Source organism: Elephantulus edwardii, unplaced genomic scaffold, assembly GCF_000299155.1.
Source record: "Elephantulus edwardii isolate Elephantulus edwardi_28Jun2011 unplaced genomic scaffold, EleEdw1.0 scaffold00237, whole genome shotgun sequence".
NCBI classification, from domain to species: Eukaryota; Metazoa; Chordata; class Mammalia; order Macroscelidea; family Macroscelididae; genus Elephantulus; species Elephantulus edwardii.
In genome coordinates, this window is record NW_006399987.1 from 2,379,259 (window position 1) to 2,394,526 (window position 15,268).

The 15,268-nt window shown below is 55.6% G+C and overlaps 1 protein-coding gene across 1 annotated transcript in view; it reads left to right on the forward strand.

The window, feature by feature from the left end:
- PDE4A (phosphodiesterase 4A, cAMP-specific) overlaps positions 1 to 15,268 on the forward strand; it is a 46,213-nt gene that overhangs the window by 24,307 nt on the left and 6,638 nt on the right. The window contains exons 3-14 of the mRNA XM_006898842.1: positions 225 to 261; positions 362 to 432; positions 1,373 to 1,422; positions 1,597 to 1,709; positions 5,084 to 5,177; positions 7,690 to 7,916; positions 9,469 to 9,567; positions 9,662 to 9,826; positions 10,656 to 10,755; positions 10,845 to 10,999; positions 11,202 to 11,324; positions 11,595 to 11,777. Of these exons, the coding sequence (XP_006898904.1) occupies positions 225 to 261; positions 362 to 432; positions 1,373 to 1,422; positions 1,597 to 1,709; positions 5,084 to 5,177; positions 7,690 to 7,916; positions 9,469 to 9,567; positions 9,662 to 9,826; positions 10,656 to 10,755; positions 10,845 to 10,999; positions 11,202 to 11,324; positions 11,595 to 11,777 (1,417 nt within the window). The remainder of the gene's footprint in view (positions 1 to 224; positions 262 to 361; positions 433 to 1,372; positions 1,423 to 1,596; positions 1,710 to 5,083; positions 5,178 to 7,689; positions 7,917 to 9,468; positions 9,568 to 9,661; positions 9,827 to 10,655; positions 10,756 to 10,844; positions 11,000 to 11,201; positions 11,325 to 11,594; positions 11,778 to 15,268) is intronic.

Genomic DNA, 15,268 nt, shown 5'->3' on the forward strand with positions numbered 1-15,268 from the left:
CTGTCCTCACCAGGTCCAGCTCCTGATGCCTGTCCAGCCCACCTTGTCTCTGTCTCATTCCCTCTCCATCTTCCCACTTCACCCCTCTCCCCACCCACTGTGCCCTTTAAGGTCAGCCCTGCACACCTGGGCAGTGTAAGTGCCCCCCCAGGGCTGCTTCTCTGACTCCCTGGGGCATCCTGCAGGTAATGGGTAACCCTAGCTTGTCTTTGCCCCCCTTGCAGGCACGCTGAAGACCTCATCGTTACGCCCTTTGCCCAGGTGAGACCCCACCCCAGATCTCCCCTATGCTTGGGAAAAATGACTAGTCCCAGCTGCCCCTCTGGCCAACACCTCACCTCACTGCCCTTTCCTGTCCCAGGTGCTGGCCAGTCTCCGGAGTGTTCGCAGCAACTTCTCACTCCTGACCAATGTGCCCATTCCCAGCAACAAGTAAGTCGAGGCTGGAGCCCAGCTGCTGTGATCTCGACGTCGGGGCCAACCCTCAGCCCTGCTGTGCGGCCTCAGACTCAGCTAGCCCTCACGCTCTTTGAGTCTCTAGTCAGGCTTCACCCTGAGCTGGTACACCGTTGTGGATCAAGAACCTGACACCTAGAAAGAAGCTCTTACAAAGAAAGAGCCAGAAACGGGGGTGCACTGAGGTCCTAGGTGGCAAGCCGCCTCAGTTCAGTCTGCCAGGCAGATGGCTTTGTGCAGCGTCCCTGTCCTCGCGGCGTAAGGGGAATCATAGGAAAAGCTCTGGCAGCATAGTCCATAGGGAACTGTGCACACCCAGAGGTCACACCTCTCTGGCGGTTCAAATCCACACTAGCAGCTCAGCAGGAGAAACATGGACCGTCTCCTTCATGCACCTTCCAGCCTCGGAAACCCAGCGGTAGGTGTGCTGCGAGTCAGCTCACACCTGAGGCAAAGAGTAGTAGCTCTGCCCTTAGAGAACAGATAGGAGCAGTCGAGGAAAGGATATGTAGAAAGAGCTAGAACGTTGCTAGCACCTATTTGGAGGCCGGAGGGTGGGTGGCGGGGTGGTTGAGAGCTGCTGGCCCCTCAGAGAGGAAGTGTGCGGTCAGTTCTCAGTAGGCTCAAGGAATAGAGGGCTGGAAGTCAAGAGAATGGACACTTTGGCCTCCCGGAACCTGGCACTGATCAGCCATGTGGCCTTGAAGAGACTTTATCACCTGCCTCAGTTTCCTCATCTGTAAAATGGGTTCCTGGGTGCAGTAGGAGTCGGCCAGTACAGTACATAGCAGCAGGCTTGGAACTCAGGAGTGCCGGGAAACTGGCACTGTTCCTGGACGTTTGGAGGGATGCCATGGGGGATGGGAGGCAAGGATGTGGGGGGCCTGGGCTGACACTAGGGCCCATTTCTCTACAGGCGGTCACCGCTGGGCGGCCCACCCCCCACCTGCAAGGCCACACTGTCAGGTAGCTGAACACAGAGCATTGCAAAGGGCCCCTACTGCTGCCCCAGTGGGGGAGGACCTCACTGCATGGCTGGCCCACCCTCTTCTCCAGCACCCCATGCACCTGGGGGTCCCCATCACCCCAGGTCCGGGCCTCTGAGGATCCCCGGTCCCAGCCTGACCACCCTTTCCACAGAGGAGACATGTCAGCAGTTGGCCCGGGAGACGCTGGAGGAGCTGGACTGGTGTCTGGAGCAGCTGGAGACCATGCAGACATACCGCTCAGTCAGCGAGATGGCCTCGCACAAGGTGAGCCAGGGGGCGGGGCCGGGGCGGGGCCAGACGCGGCAGGGGCGGGGCCAGAGGCGGCAGGGGCGGGGCCTCAGGACTGTCGGAACTACCACTCCTGCTGAGAGGTGGAAATGGACTCAGCTGCCCCTGCAGGGGTTTTTTAATGTTATAAGTTGCATGGGGAGATTACCCCTGCTTCTTTGACTGAGCCGCTGGTGGATTCGAACCTCCAGAGAGGCACAGCCTCTGGTCCACTAGCACAGCGCTCTCCAGACTAAGCCATTAGAAGTGCAGTCTCTGCAAACTTAGACTTCTTGCAGACCTAGGAGCCTGGATGTGTGTGTATGTGTGTGTGTGTGTGTGTGTGTGTGTACGTACGTGTGTACACACGTGCCTGCCCTGGAGTTTGTGTGTCTCCCCACAGTGACCATCTCTGCTGGGTGTTCTGTGCGCGTGGTGATGGTCGGCAGGTATGTATGGGTGACAGAGTGCGGGTGTCAGCCTGCTGGGCATGTGTTGGCAGTGCCTGGGGTGTGATCAGAGGGTCCAAGAGGTGGAGGAGGGATGGGTTTGCACAGTCAATCCTTCAGGGTCATCCTGGAAGTCCGGGTGTGTCCACAAGTGTCAGTCAGCCGGGTCAGATGTGAGTTGTGACTCTTGAGTGCGTTCTCGTGTCTGTGGCCGGATGCCCTTGCAGGACTTTCCGAGTACAGCTGTGCAGGATGTGCACTGCACAGCTCGAGGGGGCACCACTCAGAGAGCAGATGGGGTGAGCAAGACTTCCCGGGGCTGCGCTACGTGGTGGCAGCCCTCGTGGGTGGATGCCTGTCGAGAGATGAGTGTGTCAGTGGGGTGTCTGTGCTGAGATGCGTATGTCTGCAGATGGAGGGGGTGTCGCTGTTGGGGGTGCTGTTTGTGGATGGAAGGAGGTGTCTGGGTGTCTTTGGGGACGTGCTCCTCTGCAGGTGGAGGTGTCTCTGGGGACCATGTGTCTGAGGATAAGTGCGCATGAGGGTGTGGCGGGGACCCTCTGGATGTGAGTCTGAGGGTGTGTGTTTGTGCATCTGTGTCGGTATTCCCAATGGACTTGTCAGAGTGTATGTGTGTGTGTGTGTGCGCGCGCGCGTGCAAGGAGTTTGGAAATGTGTGTGTGTAATCCTTGTTTGCTCTTAGCTCTATCCACGTGTGTCTGCTGTGGGTGTGTATCTTGGAGGGTGTGTCAGAAGGTGGCTGTGTCTCTGTGGGTGTGATGGTGTTATCTTTACAGCCATCAGGCATTATTGTCCTTTGTGACTGTAGCTCCAGGCGTGTGTTAAGTGGAGGGCTGACAGCCTTTGGGGGGGTGCGAGAACATGTCAGGCATCGAGGTGCATCTATGTGGGTCAGTGGAAGATCTCTCAGGGTGTTGTGTGTGAGCATGGAGTGTGTGTGTGTGTGTCTCTGGGGTGTCCACAGAGGGGGACATGTCAGTGCCTTCCTGCCCATCCCCCAGCCGTCCTGCCCAGCTCCCGGCCACAGCCGTGGGCTCTGATGCCCCTTTAACGCCCCCCCCAGCACCACCTGACATCCATGCAGCCTGCCAGTGCTGCAGTGAACGCGAGCGCGCACACACACATACAGGCGCACACACAGGGCCTCAGGCCTCGCAGCCTCCCTCCCGGGACCTCCACCCTGCTCCCCATGGGCAGGGAGCCCCCGGCCGCCTCCAGCTGCTGCCGAGGGGGGGCCGACCAGGGCCAGGGGCTGGCAGACCATGTAACCAGGGCTGCCTCCGGGAGCGCGGAGGGGAAGGGAGCCCCCAGCCCTGCTGGGCCGGCCCAGGCCCCTCCGCGGCTCCCCTTCCACTGCCCACCTGCCCAGCACCCCTCCCCTAGCTGTTAACCCCAGGACTCCTCAAGCCCAGCTTCTGCGTGCAGCGGCCCGAGCGGGGCTAAGGCTCCAAGATGCCCTTGGTAGATTTTTTCTGCGAGACCTGCTCCAAGCCATGGCTGGTGGGCTGGTGGGACCAGGTAGGGGGAACACAGCTGGGGGTGGGGGTGGGATGGTGGGCAGGAAACCCCTCCCAGGCCCTCACGGCCCCATCTGGGCTTGTGTGTGCAGCTATGCACGTGTGTGGCCTGGGGATGGGGGTCTGTGTGTGGTCCTGGGCTGGGCATGGATGGTGGTGGCGAATGACTGGGGTGTGTGGCTCCCCAAGGGTGTGGGTGTCTTGCTGGGTGTGCCCCTGTCTGCAGTGGTATGTCCCCTGACGGCCTGGTGCCTGGCCTGGGTCTGGAGTGCCCAGGGCCCCGAGATCATGTGGCTGTCACTGTGCAGTGTGTTGGGCCATGTTTGGGAGCCCACAGCTGCGTGATGTTTCTGGGGCATGTGACCCCAGGTGTCAGTGGTGGCCTTTATGTGTGCATTTTAGGGTGTGTGGGGCTGTGTAGGGTTGTGTTAAACAGGATCTGAGGCTGTGTGCAGGGGTGGGTGTGTGTCTGTCTATCTGTCTTGTCTGCCCGCCTGGGGGGTCTCTGGACAGTGCTAGGAGCAGTGAGCACCCCATCATGGTGTGTGGTACACAGGCTGCTGAGCACCCTTGTTGCCTCCCTGAGCTCTCAGCTTCTGCTTTGGGGGTGCGTCGCCAGAGCTGGGGGGTGGGGAGCCGATGCCCTTTCTCCTTTCTGCACAATGTCACAGCAGAGGCTGGTGTGAAGTGGCATTGGGAGGGGGTCAGGAGTGGTCCCCAGGCCCAGTCTTGGTTATACCCCACTTGCCTGTGCATCAGTCTACCTCCCTGACATTGGGGGGGCTATGGTGGGACCCCCGCCCCTAGTCTGGGATTTCCTCAACTCACTATCTGTGTCCCAGCCAAAGCTCCTCTCACCAGAGCTTGGTAAGAGCGTTTCCCTCCAAAATGGGCTGAGAGCCAGAACCCCCAGGGATTGGGGGTCCATGTCTGGGAAGACCTGGGTCGGGGTAGCTCTGGGAAGGCAAGGGTTAAGAGGCCTTTGGCCTGCCCTCCTTCCCCCCAACTCAGCAGCTGGTTGGAGGGGGAGTTGCTAAGGAGACTCCCATCACCATGGTGACGAGAGTCTCCGGATACCCCATTGGCTCCCCGTTACACAGGCGCCCCTCCTCTCCACAGGTGCCCCTCTGGCTCCTCCTTGCCAAGGGAGCCCCTCTTTTTTTCAGGCAGGGCGGGGAGATGCTGGATTCCCAACTCCCCAAGCCTGGGAACCCCCACCCAAAGCAGGGGAGAAAAGGAGAGGCTTTCCCGTCCCCTCCGACAGTTTGGCCGGGAAAGAGGGGACTCATTAAGTCTTGAGGAGAATCCTGAGAGGGCTGACACTGCCCCTCAGATCTGACTTTTCCGGCACCCGTTCTTTCTTTTATCTTTCACTTCACTTTAGTTCAAGAGGATGTTAAACCGTGAGCTCACACACCTGTCAGAGATGAGCAGGTCTGGCAACCAGGTCTCTGAGTACATCTCTACGACGTTCCTGGGTGAGTGACAGAGTGACAGGCAGCCTGGGGTGAGGGGCAGCCCTGAGCTGGAGAGGACTGCCCCGCAGTGTGGACCCCCCTGCCTACATTTCCTCACAACTCCCCAAAGGTCAGAGTCGCCAAGTGCGAGAGCTCCCATATTCATGATGCCTCCAAACTCCAAGACCCCAACTTTTCTAGAACCCCCTACATTTAAATAAGAAGTGTACAGAATGTGGAGCTCCTAGCTGAAAGGCACCAGCTGCTCTGTGGAAGAAAGATGGGCCATTCCCATAACAGTGACAGCCTCAGAAACGTATGGAGGGGTCAAGATGAGTCACAGTCCTCTCTGGGGGGGGGGGGCACGTTTAAAATCTCGCCGAGCTGAGGAAAACTCCTGAAGCCCCAGGGAAACCCTGAACTCAGTGAAACTGTTTATGACCCTAAACTATTGGAGTTTCTGTTGGAGAATTCCCAAACTGAAGAGATCCCAAACTCAGGAGAACCCAGCATTTCATCAAGTCTACTTGGCTTGCCCCCACCAAATTCAGTAGACTTTCAAATTCAAAAGAGATGCCCCAAACTCTATATGGCTCTCAAGCCTTAGAGAGCAAGAGCCCTCTGGAACATTAAAAAGTCCTCCAAGCTGAACCCGAGTCGGCTGTCACGTCGATTCCAACTCACAGGGTCACAGTTAGAGCAGAACTGGCCCGTGGGATCTCCAGGGCTTTGATCTGTACAAAACCAGGGGGTCACTGCTTTTCTCCCACTTGGCTGATGCTTCAAAATGTTGATCTTTTGGTTGGGAGCCACTCGAATGCTTGACCACGGTGCCACCAGGGATCCACTCTCCAACCTGGAAGGCCTCCCTGCAGTGTTACTGTTGTTGTTGTTGTTAGATGCAGTCAGATCAGTGACGCCTAATAGCAACTCTGTGAACAACAGATCCGAACCCTGCCCTCTCCTGCGCCATCCCTGAAACCTCTGAGATAGCAGCCCCATTGTGAGAGTCACTGTGTCCATCCTGAGAGACCCTGTGCTGAGAGAGGGGGAATGTCAGAGGAGAGGAAGACCCAAATGCAAGAGTCCCAAGTTTGGATTGACACCCAAAATTCAGAGGACCTTAAATTTTAGATAACCAAACTCAGGAACATTTCCAATTTCAGTTGAACCCCCAAATATCAGATTCTCCCCGAGATTTGAATAGGAACTCCTGAGTTCAAGGGCACCTCAAAGTCATTCCAGCTCTGTACCCAAGAGCACTTAAGCTGAGGGTCTGCCCTAACCTCAGAATAATCTACCCTTTATGACCGAGTTTATCCTCTAAAAACCAAAGCACTGCCAGCACATCCGTCAGCTCGTATTAACCCTGAAGGACAAAGTGGACCTTCCCCAAGGGTTTTCCTTTCTAGAAGCTGACTGGCCGCCACAGCTTCCTAACATCAAGGACTGGGTGGTGGGTTCAAACTGCTGACCTTTTGGGTTGCAGGCGAGCCCTTAACCACTGAGCCACCCTGAGTGGGTTCCTTCCGTCGGGTTTCTGAGGCTGTAAATCCCAAGGAGATGGCCTCCTCTTTCTCCCTTGAAGATGCTGGTAGATTTGAACCCCTGACCTTTCGCTGTGTAACATGTTAAGAGCTAGACCACCAGAGCGGGTATAGCATTCTTTATCAGCAGAACCACACTGAACCCCTTGCGTTGGTTCAGATGTGTGGTGAGCCTCACTGGGTTTCTGAGCCTATAAACCTCTCTGGAAAGAAACAGCCCATCTTTCTCCTGTGAAGTAGCTAGTGGATTTGAACCGGCAACTTCTCTGTTAGCAGCCTGGCATGTTAGGGATTATACCACCAGGGCTCTGAAGCCCCTAATTCAAGAAGACACTCCCTATTTCAAAGAGAATGGTTTACGGTTTCCAGGTTCCCAGCCCCAGGGGAATGTGGTGTGCCCAAAATTCTAAAGATCCAGCCAATGACAGCATGGCATGCAAATGAGCTCCGTTAGCCACTGCTACCAGTTAGCAGTCCCAGGTCACAATAGGTGGCCCTGTCTGGTCTTTAGAAGCCCAAGAAAGCTCAGGAAAGGTGCTTCTGGGGCTGGTCCCCAAGCCAGCCGTGGTGTCTGGGTGGTGGGGGCCCATGGAGCCAGACACCACCCCGCCCTTCTCCCTCCTCCCAGCGCTGCCGCCCCACACCAGCAAGCTGAACCCTTCTGGGGGATCTCTGGCCATCAAGGACAAACAGAGGCAGCCCCCAGTACCTTCACCCTGCTCCCTGACTACTCACATCCCCTCCCTCCCAAGAGCAGGGCCTCTCCACAGCCCAGGGCCAGCCCCAGGGCCCCTAGCCCAGCCCACCACATCCCGGAAGAGTCCCTATCATGTGCACAGCTTCCAGGCTCTGAGCGGACAGCGGCGTGCTGCCCAGAATGGGGCGCTTCTCCCCGGTGAGGTCTTGGGAGCGGTGGGGCTGAGCACCAGAGGAGAAGCCCTCACTCGAGGCTTGTGTTCACCCCACCCCAATCTCTGTCCCCACAGACAAACAGAACGAAGTAGAGATCCCATCACCCACGATGAAGGAGCGGGACCAGCCTGCGACGCCCTGGCAGCGGCGGCCCCCCCAGCAGCCACCACCCCCTGTACCCCACTTGCAGCCCATGTCTCAGATCACGGGTGTCAAAAAACTGACGCATGGCAGCAGCCTTGACAACGCCAGCATCCCCCGTTTTGGGGTGAAGACTGATCAAGAGGAGCTCTTGGCCCAAGTGGGTGGGGGTGCCAGGGAGCGGGGGTGGGGGTGCAGCACTGGGCTGGGGAGGAGGAGTCACGGTTTCTTGGAAGGATGGGGGTTCCCTGCGCTGAGGATAGGCTAGCTGCTTAATTAGGAAGAGAGAGAGGAATGGTGGGAGCTGGTTACAAAGGAGGGGAACAAGGAGGTGGGCTCAGCTTGACCCTGACCTCAGCCTGGCCCAACAGAGCGCTTCCACCGAGTCAGACAGTGGCTGGGAGATGCCCGAACTCAGGAAGTTCTCAAAAGCCTTCCAGAACATTAAAAAGCTGAACCTCAAAGAAGCCCCTAACCTGTTGCTGTCAAGTCCATCTCTCTTCTACTTCCTTGGGGTAGATGGTATCACCTCCACCTAGCTTGTGTTGGGGCAGGGGTAGCTGTAGACCTTAGCGCCCACCTCTCCCAGTGGCTGGGGGTGAAGGAGATCTGGACAGAACTCCCCCCACCACCAGCAGCCACTACAAGTCAGACTTGCCTTCAACTCCGGGTTCTGCTGGGAGATTCTGTGTTGAAGCATCATTTGTAAAATGAGCCCAGCGAGCCCTTCCTGAGTTGGGGCATCTCCTAGCCACTGTCTGGCTCGGCTCACCCAGCCAAAATACTGCAGCCCTTTGGCAGCCTGGTACTGGCGAGTCCTGTAGTCGGTTAACCATGTTTATTGAGCACCTCCTATGTGCCAGGGAAGGAGCCCTAGTGACTGCAAGCTGAAAGGTTGGAGGTTTGAATCCATTGAGTGGTTCTGTGGGCGTAAGACCTGGCCATCTGCTTCTTTAAAGATTGTTTTTGTTGTGTGCCATCAAGTCGGAACCAACGCATATGCCTACCGTCTCTAGTGGGTTTTCAGAGGCAAAAATCATACATGAGGAGAGCGCCTATCTTTCTCCCACAGAGCAGCTGATGGACTCGAGCCGTGTGCCTTTGGGATGGCACGGCACCTCCTTACAACCAGGGCCCCAGAGCCTACAAAACTCTACAAGGCAGTTTTGCTCATGCTTTGGCATCACTAGGAGTTGAGATCGATTTGATGACACCCAGCAACAGTAACCACTAGCAGTCCCTAGGTAGTGCTGACTCAAAGGTTAGTGGTTCAAGTCCACCCAGAGATCTACTTTGTGGAAAAATCAGCCTTGGAAAATTCTATGGCGGACACTTCTCCCCTCGCCACATGGAGTTGTTCAGGAGTTGGAATCAGCTTGGGAATCTGGGAAGACTTAGAAGATAGAACCCTGTTACTTTCTTCCGCGCTGTGCCAGGAGATCTTGGGTAAAGTCACTTCACGTCAGTGACCCTTCATCGCTTCACGTGCCAAATGAGCTCACATGCTCACTGCAGTGCTGGCTGGGTTATATCACTCAGTAGACAGCAGCTGGGGTCACTGTGGTCTTGGCCAGCCTGGAAAGGCACCACTGGTGTGTTTGGTGCTACTGGGCCAGCGTCAAGAGCTCCGTGCCCTCAGAAAGGATCTAGAAGGCCAGCTGTCCTCCTCCAGGGCTCGGAGGCTCCTGACCTCTGTGGTCTGTCCCCTCCAGGAACTCGAGAACCTGAACAAGTGGGGCCTGAACATCTTCTGCGTGTCGGACTACGCGGGAGGCCGCTCCCTCAGCTGTATCATGTACACGATATTTCAGGTGGGGGCTCCGGGAGGGGAGAGAGCCCGGCCTGGAGGGGGTTAGGGCCAGCGGCTGAGGGCCAGCGGGCTCACCGCCCTGCCTTTGTCCACAGGAGCGGGACCTGCTGAAGAAGTTCCGCATCCCGGTGGACACCATGGTGACGTACATGCTGACGCTGGAAGACCACTACCACGCGGATGTGGCTTACCACAACAGCCTGCACGCCGCTGATGTCCTGCAGTCCACCCACGTGCTTCTGGCTACACCCGCCCTGGACGTGAGCAGCCTGCCCGGCCCCTCCCAGCCCCACCCTGCCTCCTGTGTCTCCCAGCCCCTCTCTCTCCCCAGTCTGATGCTTTTTATCTTTCTGATCTCATGACTGTCTGACTTGGCCCACCATCTCCCTGACACCCTCCTTCTTCCTTGACCCCCATCTCGCTGACCTCTCTTTAACTCTGTGTCTCTTGACCCCTTTCTCTTTTTTTTTCTTTCTAATTTGTTTATATTATTAATTTTAATAAATTGGATTTCCATTCATTCATTGTTGTACTTTTCTCCCTGCCCACCCTTCCCCACCCCTCCCAGTATACTCTTTGAAAAGTAAAAGAAAAATTCTTTCATTGTTTTACAGTCCCTCCCCTCAGGTCCACTCCACTGTGCAGCCTTTGTTCTGGACTCCTGTCATGACAAAAATACCTAATCACATATCCCTTTTAAACAGTTTTCTCCCTCATCTGATTCAATGCAGTTTACATTATTGAACCCATCTTTCTCAGTCTCCCCCCAACCCCAATGTCAGTCCTGTTTTACAACAATGGCACTATGCAGTATTTGTCCTTTTGTGGCTGAGATATTTCACTCAGCATAATGTCCTCCAGGGTCACCCATTTTGAACACTATTTCGAGTTCCTTGTTTTTCAATGCAGCTTAGTATTCCATTGTGTGAATATACCACAGCTTCTCCATCCTGCCACCCAAGCAGATACTATGCACACCCATGTTTATCGCGGCTTTGTTCACAATAGCAAGGAGCTGGAAACGACCCCTTCCTCTTCCATGGACCCATCTCTCTGTCCCTCATCGCTGACCTTTCTCACCGCCCCCAGGCTGTGTTCACGGACCTGGAGATCCTCGCCGCCCTCTTCGCGGCCGCCATCCACGACGTGGACCACCCAGGGGTCTCCAACCAGTTCCTCATCAACACCAGTGAGTGGCCCTCGCGGGGGGCGGAGCTGGCGGGGCTGCGGGGCCGGCCTGCCGGTGGGCCCGCCCCTGACCGCGGGCCTGGGCCGCAGATTCGGAGCTGGCGCTCATGTACAACGACGAGTCGGTGCTCGAGAACCACCACCTGGCCGTGGGCTTCAAGCTGCTGCAGGACGACAACTGCGACATCTTCCAGAACCTCACCAAGCGCCAGCGGCAGAGTCTGCGCAAGATGGTCATCGACATGGTGGGCGTGGCCTGCGGGAGGGGTGTGGGCATGGGGGGCGGGGCAAATATGTTACCTTGCCCCTCGCGGTGCCTGATTGGCTAGAGCAGTGGCTTACCACGCCCCCCGGGTAGGGCATGGTGGGGAGGCAGCCGTTAGGGGCGGTGGCTTCTGCACGGGGGCGGGTCCGGAAGCCCCCGTGACCCCGCCCCTTTGCCCCCAGGTGCTGGCAACCGATATGTCCAAGCACATGACCCTCCTGGCTGACTTGAAAACGATGGTGGAGACCAAGAAAGTGACCAGCTCGGGGGTCCTCCTTCTGGACAACTACTCCGACCGAATTCAGGTGGAGCCCCTCCCTCCTTGATAAGAGGACTAGACCCTCTTTGCCTCCCTTTGACCTGTTAGCTGTGCTGGCCAGTCCTCAGTCTATCCTGGTTCTCCATCTCCTCTCTTTATCTCTGCTCCCCTTCTCCTCCCATAATCCCTCATTTCTGGTCATCTCCTCCAGTTTCCCCCTTCCACCCATCCCTTTGCCCCCACTCCCCCTCGTCTCCCCACTCCCTCTCTTTACGGGGACACAGCCTCTGAAGCCCCCTGACCCCCAATCCCGCAGGTCCTCCGGAACATGGTGCACTGCGCCGACCTCAGCAACCCCACCAAGCCGCTGGAGCTGTACCGCCAGTGGACTGACCGCATCATGGCCGAGTTCTTCCAGCAGGGGGACTGGGAGCGGGAGCGGGGCATGGAGATCAGCCCCATGTGCGACAAGCACACGGCCTCCGTGGAGAAGTCTCAGGTACTGTCCTGGCTTGGGTGGGAGGGGGGTCCACAGAATGACCCACCCAGCCCACAGTGCTGGGGCCTGGGCAGTGGTCCTTGTTCATCAAATCTCCACCAGGGAGCCAAGCCTGTAATCTCTTAACACAAGAGACTGTGACTGCAAGGTGTTTCTCCTTCAGTGTGACTGCAGGGTGTTTCTCCTTCAGTGTGACTGCAGGGTGTTTCTCCTTCAGTGCAGCTGGTGGATTAGAACCCCTGACGTTTTATTTAGTAGCCCAACTCTAGGCCAGCAGGGCTGCTTGCCTCTTTGCAGGGTCAGATTCTTCTCTCCCCTCCCCCTGCTTCTGTCTCCATGGAAAATGTACTCTGCTCGCCACAGAATGACCAAACTGAGCCTCGGAACTCAGGTTCACAGCTGGCTGTTGAATAGTTCTCGTTTGCAGCCTCATTAATGATACCGGCCCGAGTCTTGTTTTACAGACCTTGTGCTGTTTTCATTTCAGGGTCCCCGTAATGGGAATCCTCGTGGTGCAGTGGTGAAAGCACTTGGCTGCTAACCAGAAGGTCAGCAGTTCAAGCCCATCCACTGCTCTTGCAGGAGGAAGCCACCTCCACAAAGCTCGCAGGTTTGGGGCTCCTAGGGAGAAGTTTTGTTCTTTGCTTTCAGGTTGCTGTGAGTCAGAATCACCTCCAGTGGCAGTGGATTTGGGTCTCAGTACCGTAACCAACTACTGTTAGGTGCCGTTGGGTCACCAGTAATTCCTGGTACCCCCATCTGTGGTGAATGTGATTGAACCTTTATGAACGGTAAAGTTTTCGCTAGTTGATTTTGTAGAACCAGATTGCCAGGCCTTTCTTCCTACTTCATCTTAGTCCAACTCTGTGTACCAGAAAACAACCAAACTCAGCTGTCCTCAAGTTGATGCCCTTCGTAGTGATCCCACGTGTGTCCAGGTAGAACTCGGAGCCACTGGGTTTCTGGTGGTCGGTTTAGTGGAAGTAGGTCACCAGGGCTTTATTCTGAGGTGCTGCCACGTGGAATCAAAGCACCAGTCTTTCAGTCAGCTGAGTGGATTAAATGTTTACGCCACGCACGGGTGAAGGTGGTTCCTTATTGCCAGTGGATGGGAAAGTCTGCTGTTAGGGACCTCTCTAAATTACTCAAGAGCAACGGTGTCTCTCTGGAAACTAAGGTCTGCCTGATACAGGCCATGGTTTTTGCAATCACTTGTTATGCATCAGAGAGTTAGACAATGACTAGGGAGGATAGAAGGAGAATTGATGCCTTTGAGCTATGGTGCTGGAGAAAAGTATTGAATGTACCATGGACTGCCAAGAAAACAAACAGCTTCATCCTAGAGAGGGTTAAACCAGGCTACTCCTTGGGCAAGGATTCTGGGGCTTCGTCTGACATACTTTGGACATGTTGTAAGGAGAGACAGGTCTTTGGAGAGGGACATCATGCTGAGTAGAGTAGAGGGACAGCGCAGAAGGGAAAGACCCTCTATGAGGTGGATTGATTCAGTGACTGGGGTAATCGGGATGGGTGTGTCAGAGGCAATGCGATTGGCGCAGGACAGAACAGAGTTTAGGGCTGTTGTACATAGGGTCGCTATGAGTTGCAAACGACTTGACGGCACATAACAACAAGTGTTTTCTAGTAGATTTTGAAATGTGACTTGGCCTTGTATCAAGAAATACAGGAACATAATCTCATGGTGGGAGCCCTGGTGGCCTAGTGGTAAGAAGCTGCACCACATTCCCAAAGACACGCGGTTCGAATCCACCAGCTGCCCCACTGCCGACAGATGGACAAGCTCCTCCTGTGCTATTTAACACATTACCACACACTTTTAAATTGACAACCATGCTTGGAAATGTGTAGGACTGCTATAACTGTCATTTGCAGCAGCGTGTTAACTTACTGCCTCTGAAAACCTGCTGGCGGGTCGGCTATGAGTGGGTTCTGACCTGAAGGCTCACAACAGCAACTTCATTGTGGAAAGACTCAGCTCTAAAGTGCAAATGTTGCGCCTCGTAGTCTCTCCCCTGGTGAGAGCATCCTTCTCGCTTTGGTGCTTGTGCCCTCCCAGAGCCGATTTCCCAGCCTCCCCGTTGCTGGCTTCTGGAATTGACGTATCCTCTGTTGTGAGACCTGCCTGCGCAAGGCAGGTGAGGATTCAGCAACCCTGACCTCTACCCACTGGATGTCTAGAACTCCCTGCCCACCCCTGTCTAGTTCTCACAACCAAAATGATCTCCAAGCTTTGCCGTATGTCCCCCTTGTGGTTCGGTGCCGTTGAGCCGACTGTGACCCAGCCACCCTGTGAACTGCAGATCAGAACCTTGCCCCGTCCTGCTCCGGTGTCCTGATCTCCACCACACCTGAGCCTAGCAGTACAGTCACTGTGTCTGTCCATCTCATCATCTTATCGTTAAGTTCTGTAAAATCTGGCACGACTCACCGTACCATAGAACAAAACACCAGCCTTGCACCCGCCTGGAAATCACGGCTGTGGTTTTTTTTTATTTATTATTTTTGTGTGAGTGTACCGTCAAATCAGATCTGACTGGTACAGGAGGAGATTGTCCCTCCTTTTCCCGGCAGAGCATCTGGTGGATTCGAACCGTGCGCCTCTGGGATTGTAGTTGCAGCTCCTTGCTATTAGGCCACCAGAGCTCCCCACGGCTGTGTTTTTGAGCCCATTGTTGGACCTGCGGTGTCGATCCAGCTCTTGGGAGGGGGCTTCCTCTTTCTCTTCCTGTTTTTAGCTGACCCGCTTCACCACGTCTCGCCAGCCTCTGCCCTTCTGCCGGCACAGAGTTGCTGGTTCTGTAGGCAACCCGTGGCAGAGTCCGTATCCTTCGCCGACAGCGTGCTTCCCAAGCGTCACTCGTCTTGGCGTTAACCTTTGGGTGTCCTTATTCATTGTCCAGCTTTTGCATTCACGTGGTGCGGGTGGTGTTAAGTGCCGTTGAGTCGACTGTGACTCACAGTGACCTTGTGAACGGGAATCTGAACCCTGCCCTGTCTGAGACCATCCTCATCATCTCTGACACACTCAAGCCCACCGTTACAGTCCCTGTGTCAGTCTGCCTTGTTGAGGGTCTTCCCCTCCATCACGGACTTCGACCTTCCCGGTCATGATGTCCTTTTCTAAGGTCCTCTCCTAACAACATGCCCAAAGTATGTAGGAGTTTCACTCTCCTTGCCTTCAAGGAGCGCCCTGGCTGCGTTTTTCCCAGGACATACTTGTTTGTCTTTTTGGCAGTCCACTGTATACTCGGTACTTTCTCCAGCAGCACACCACAACTTAAAAGCATCATCTTCTGTCATCCTTATTCATTGTCCAGCTTCCAGATGGGTAGCAAGTAATTGAAAAGACCATGGTTTGGATCAGGTGCACCATAGTCATCAAACTGACATCTTTGCTCTTCAGCGCATGGAGAGGTCCCTGACAGCCGACCTTGCCAGTGCAACACGTCTTTTTTTATTTTTCTTTTTTT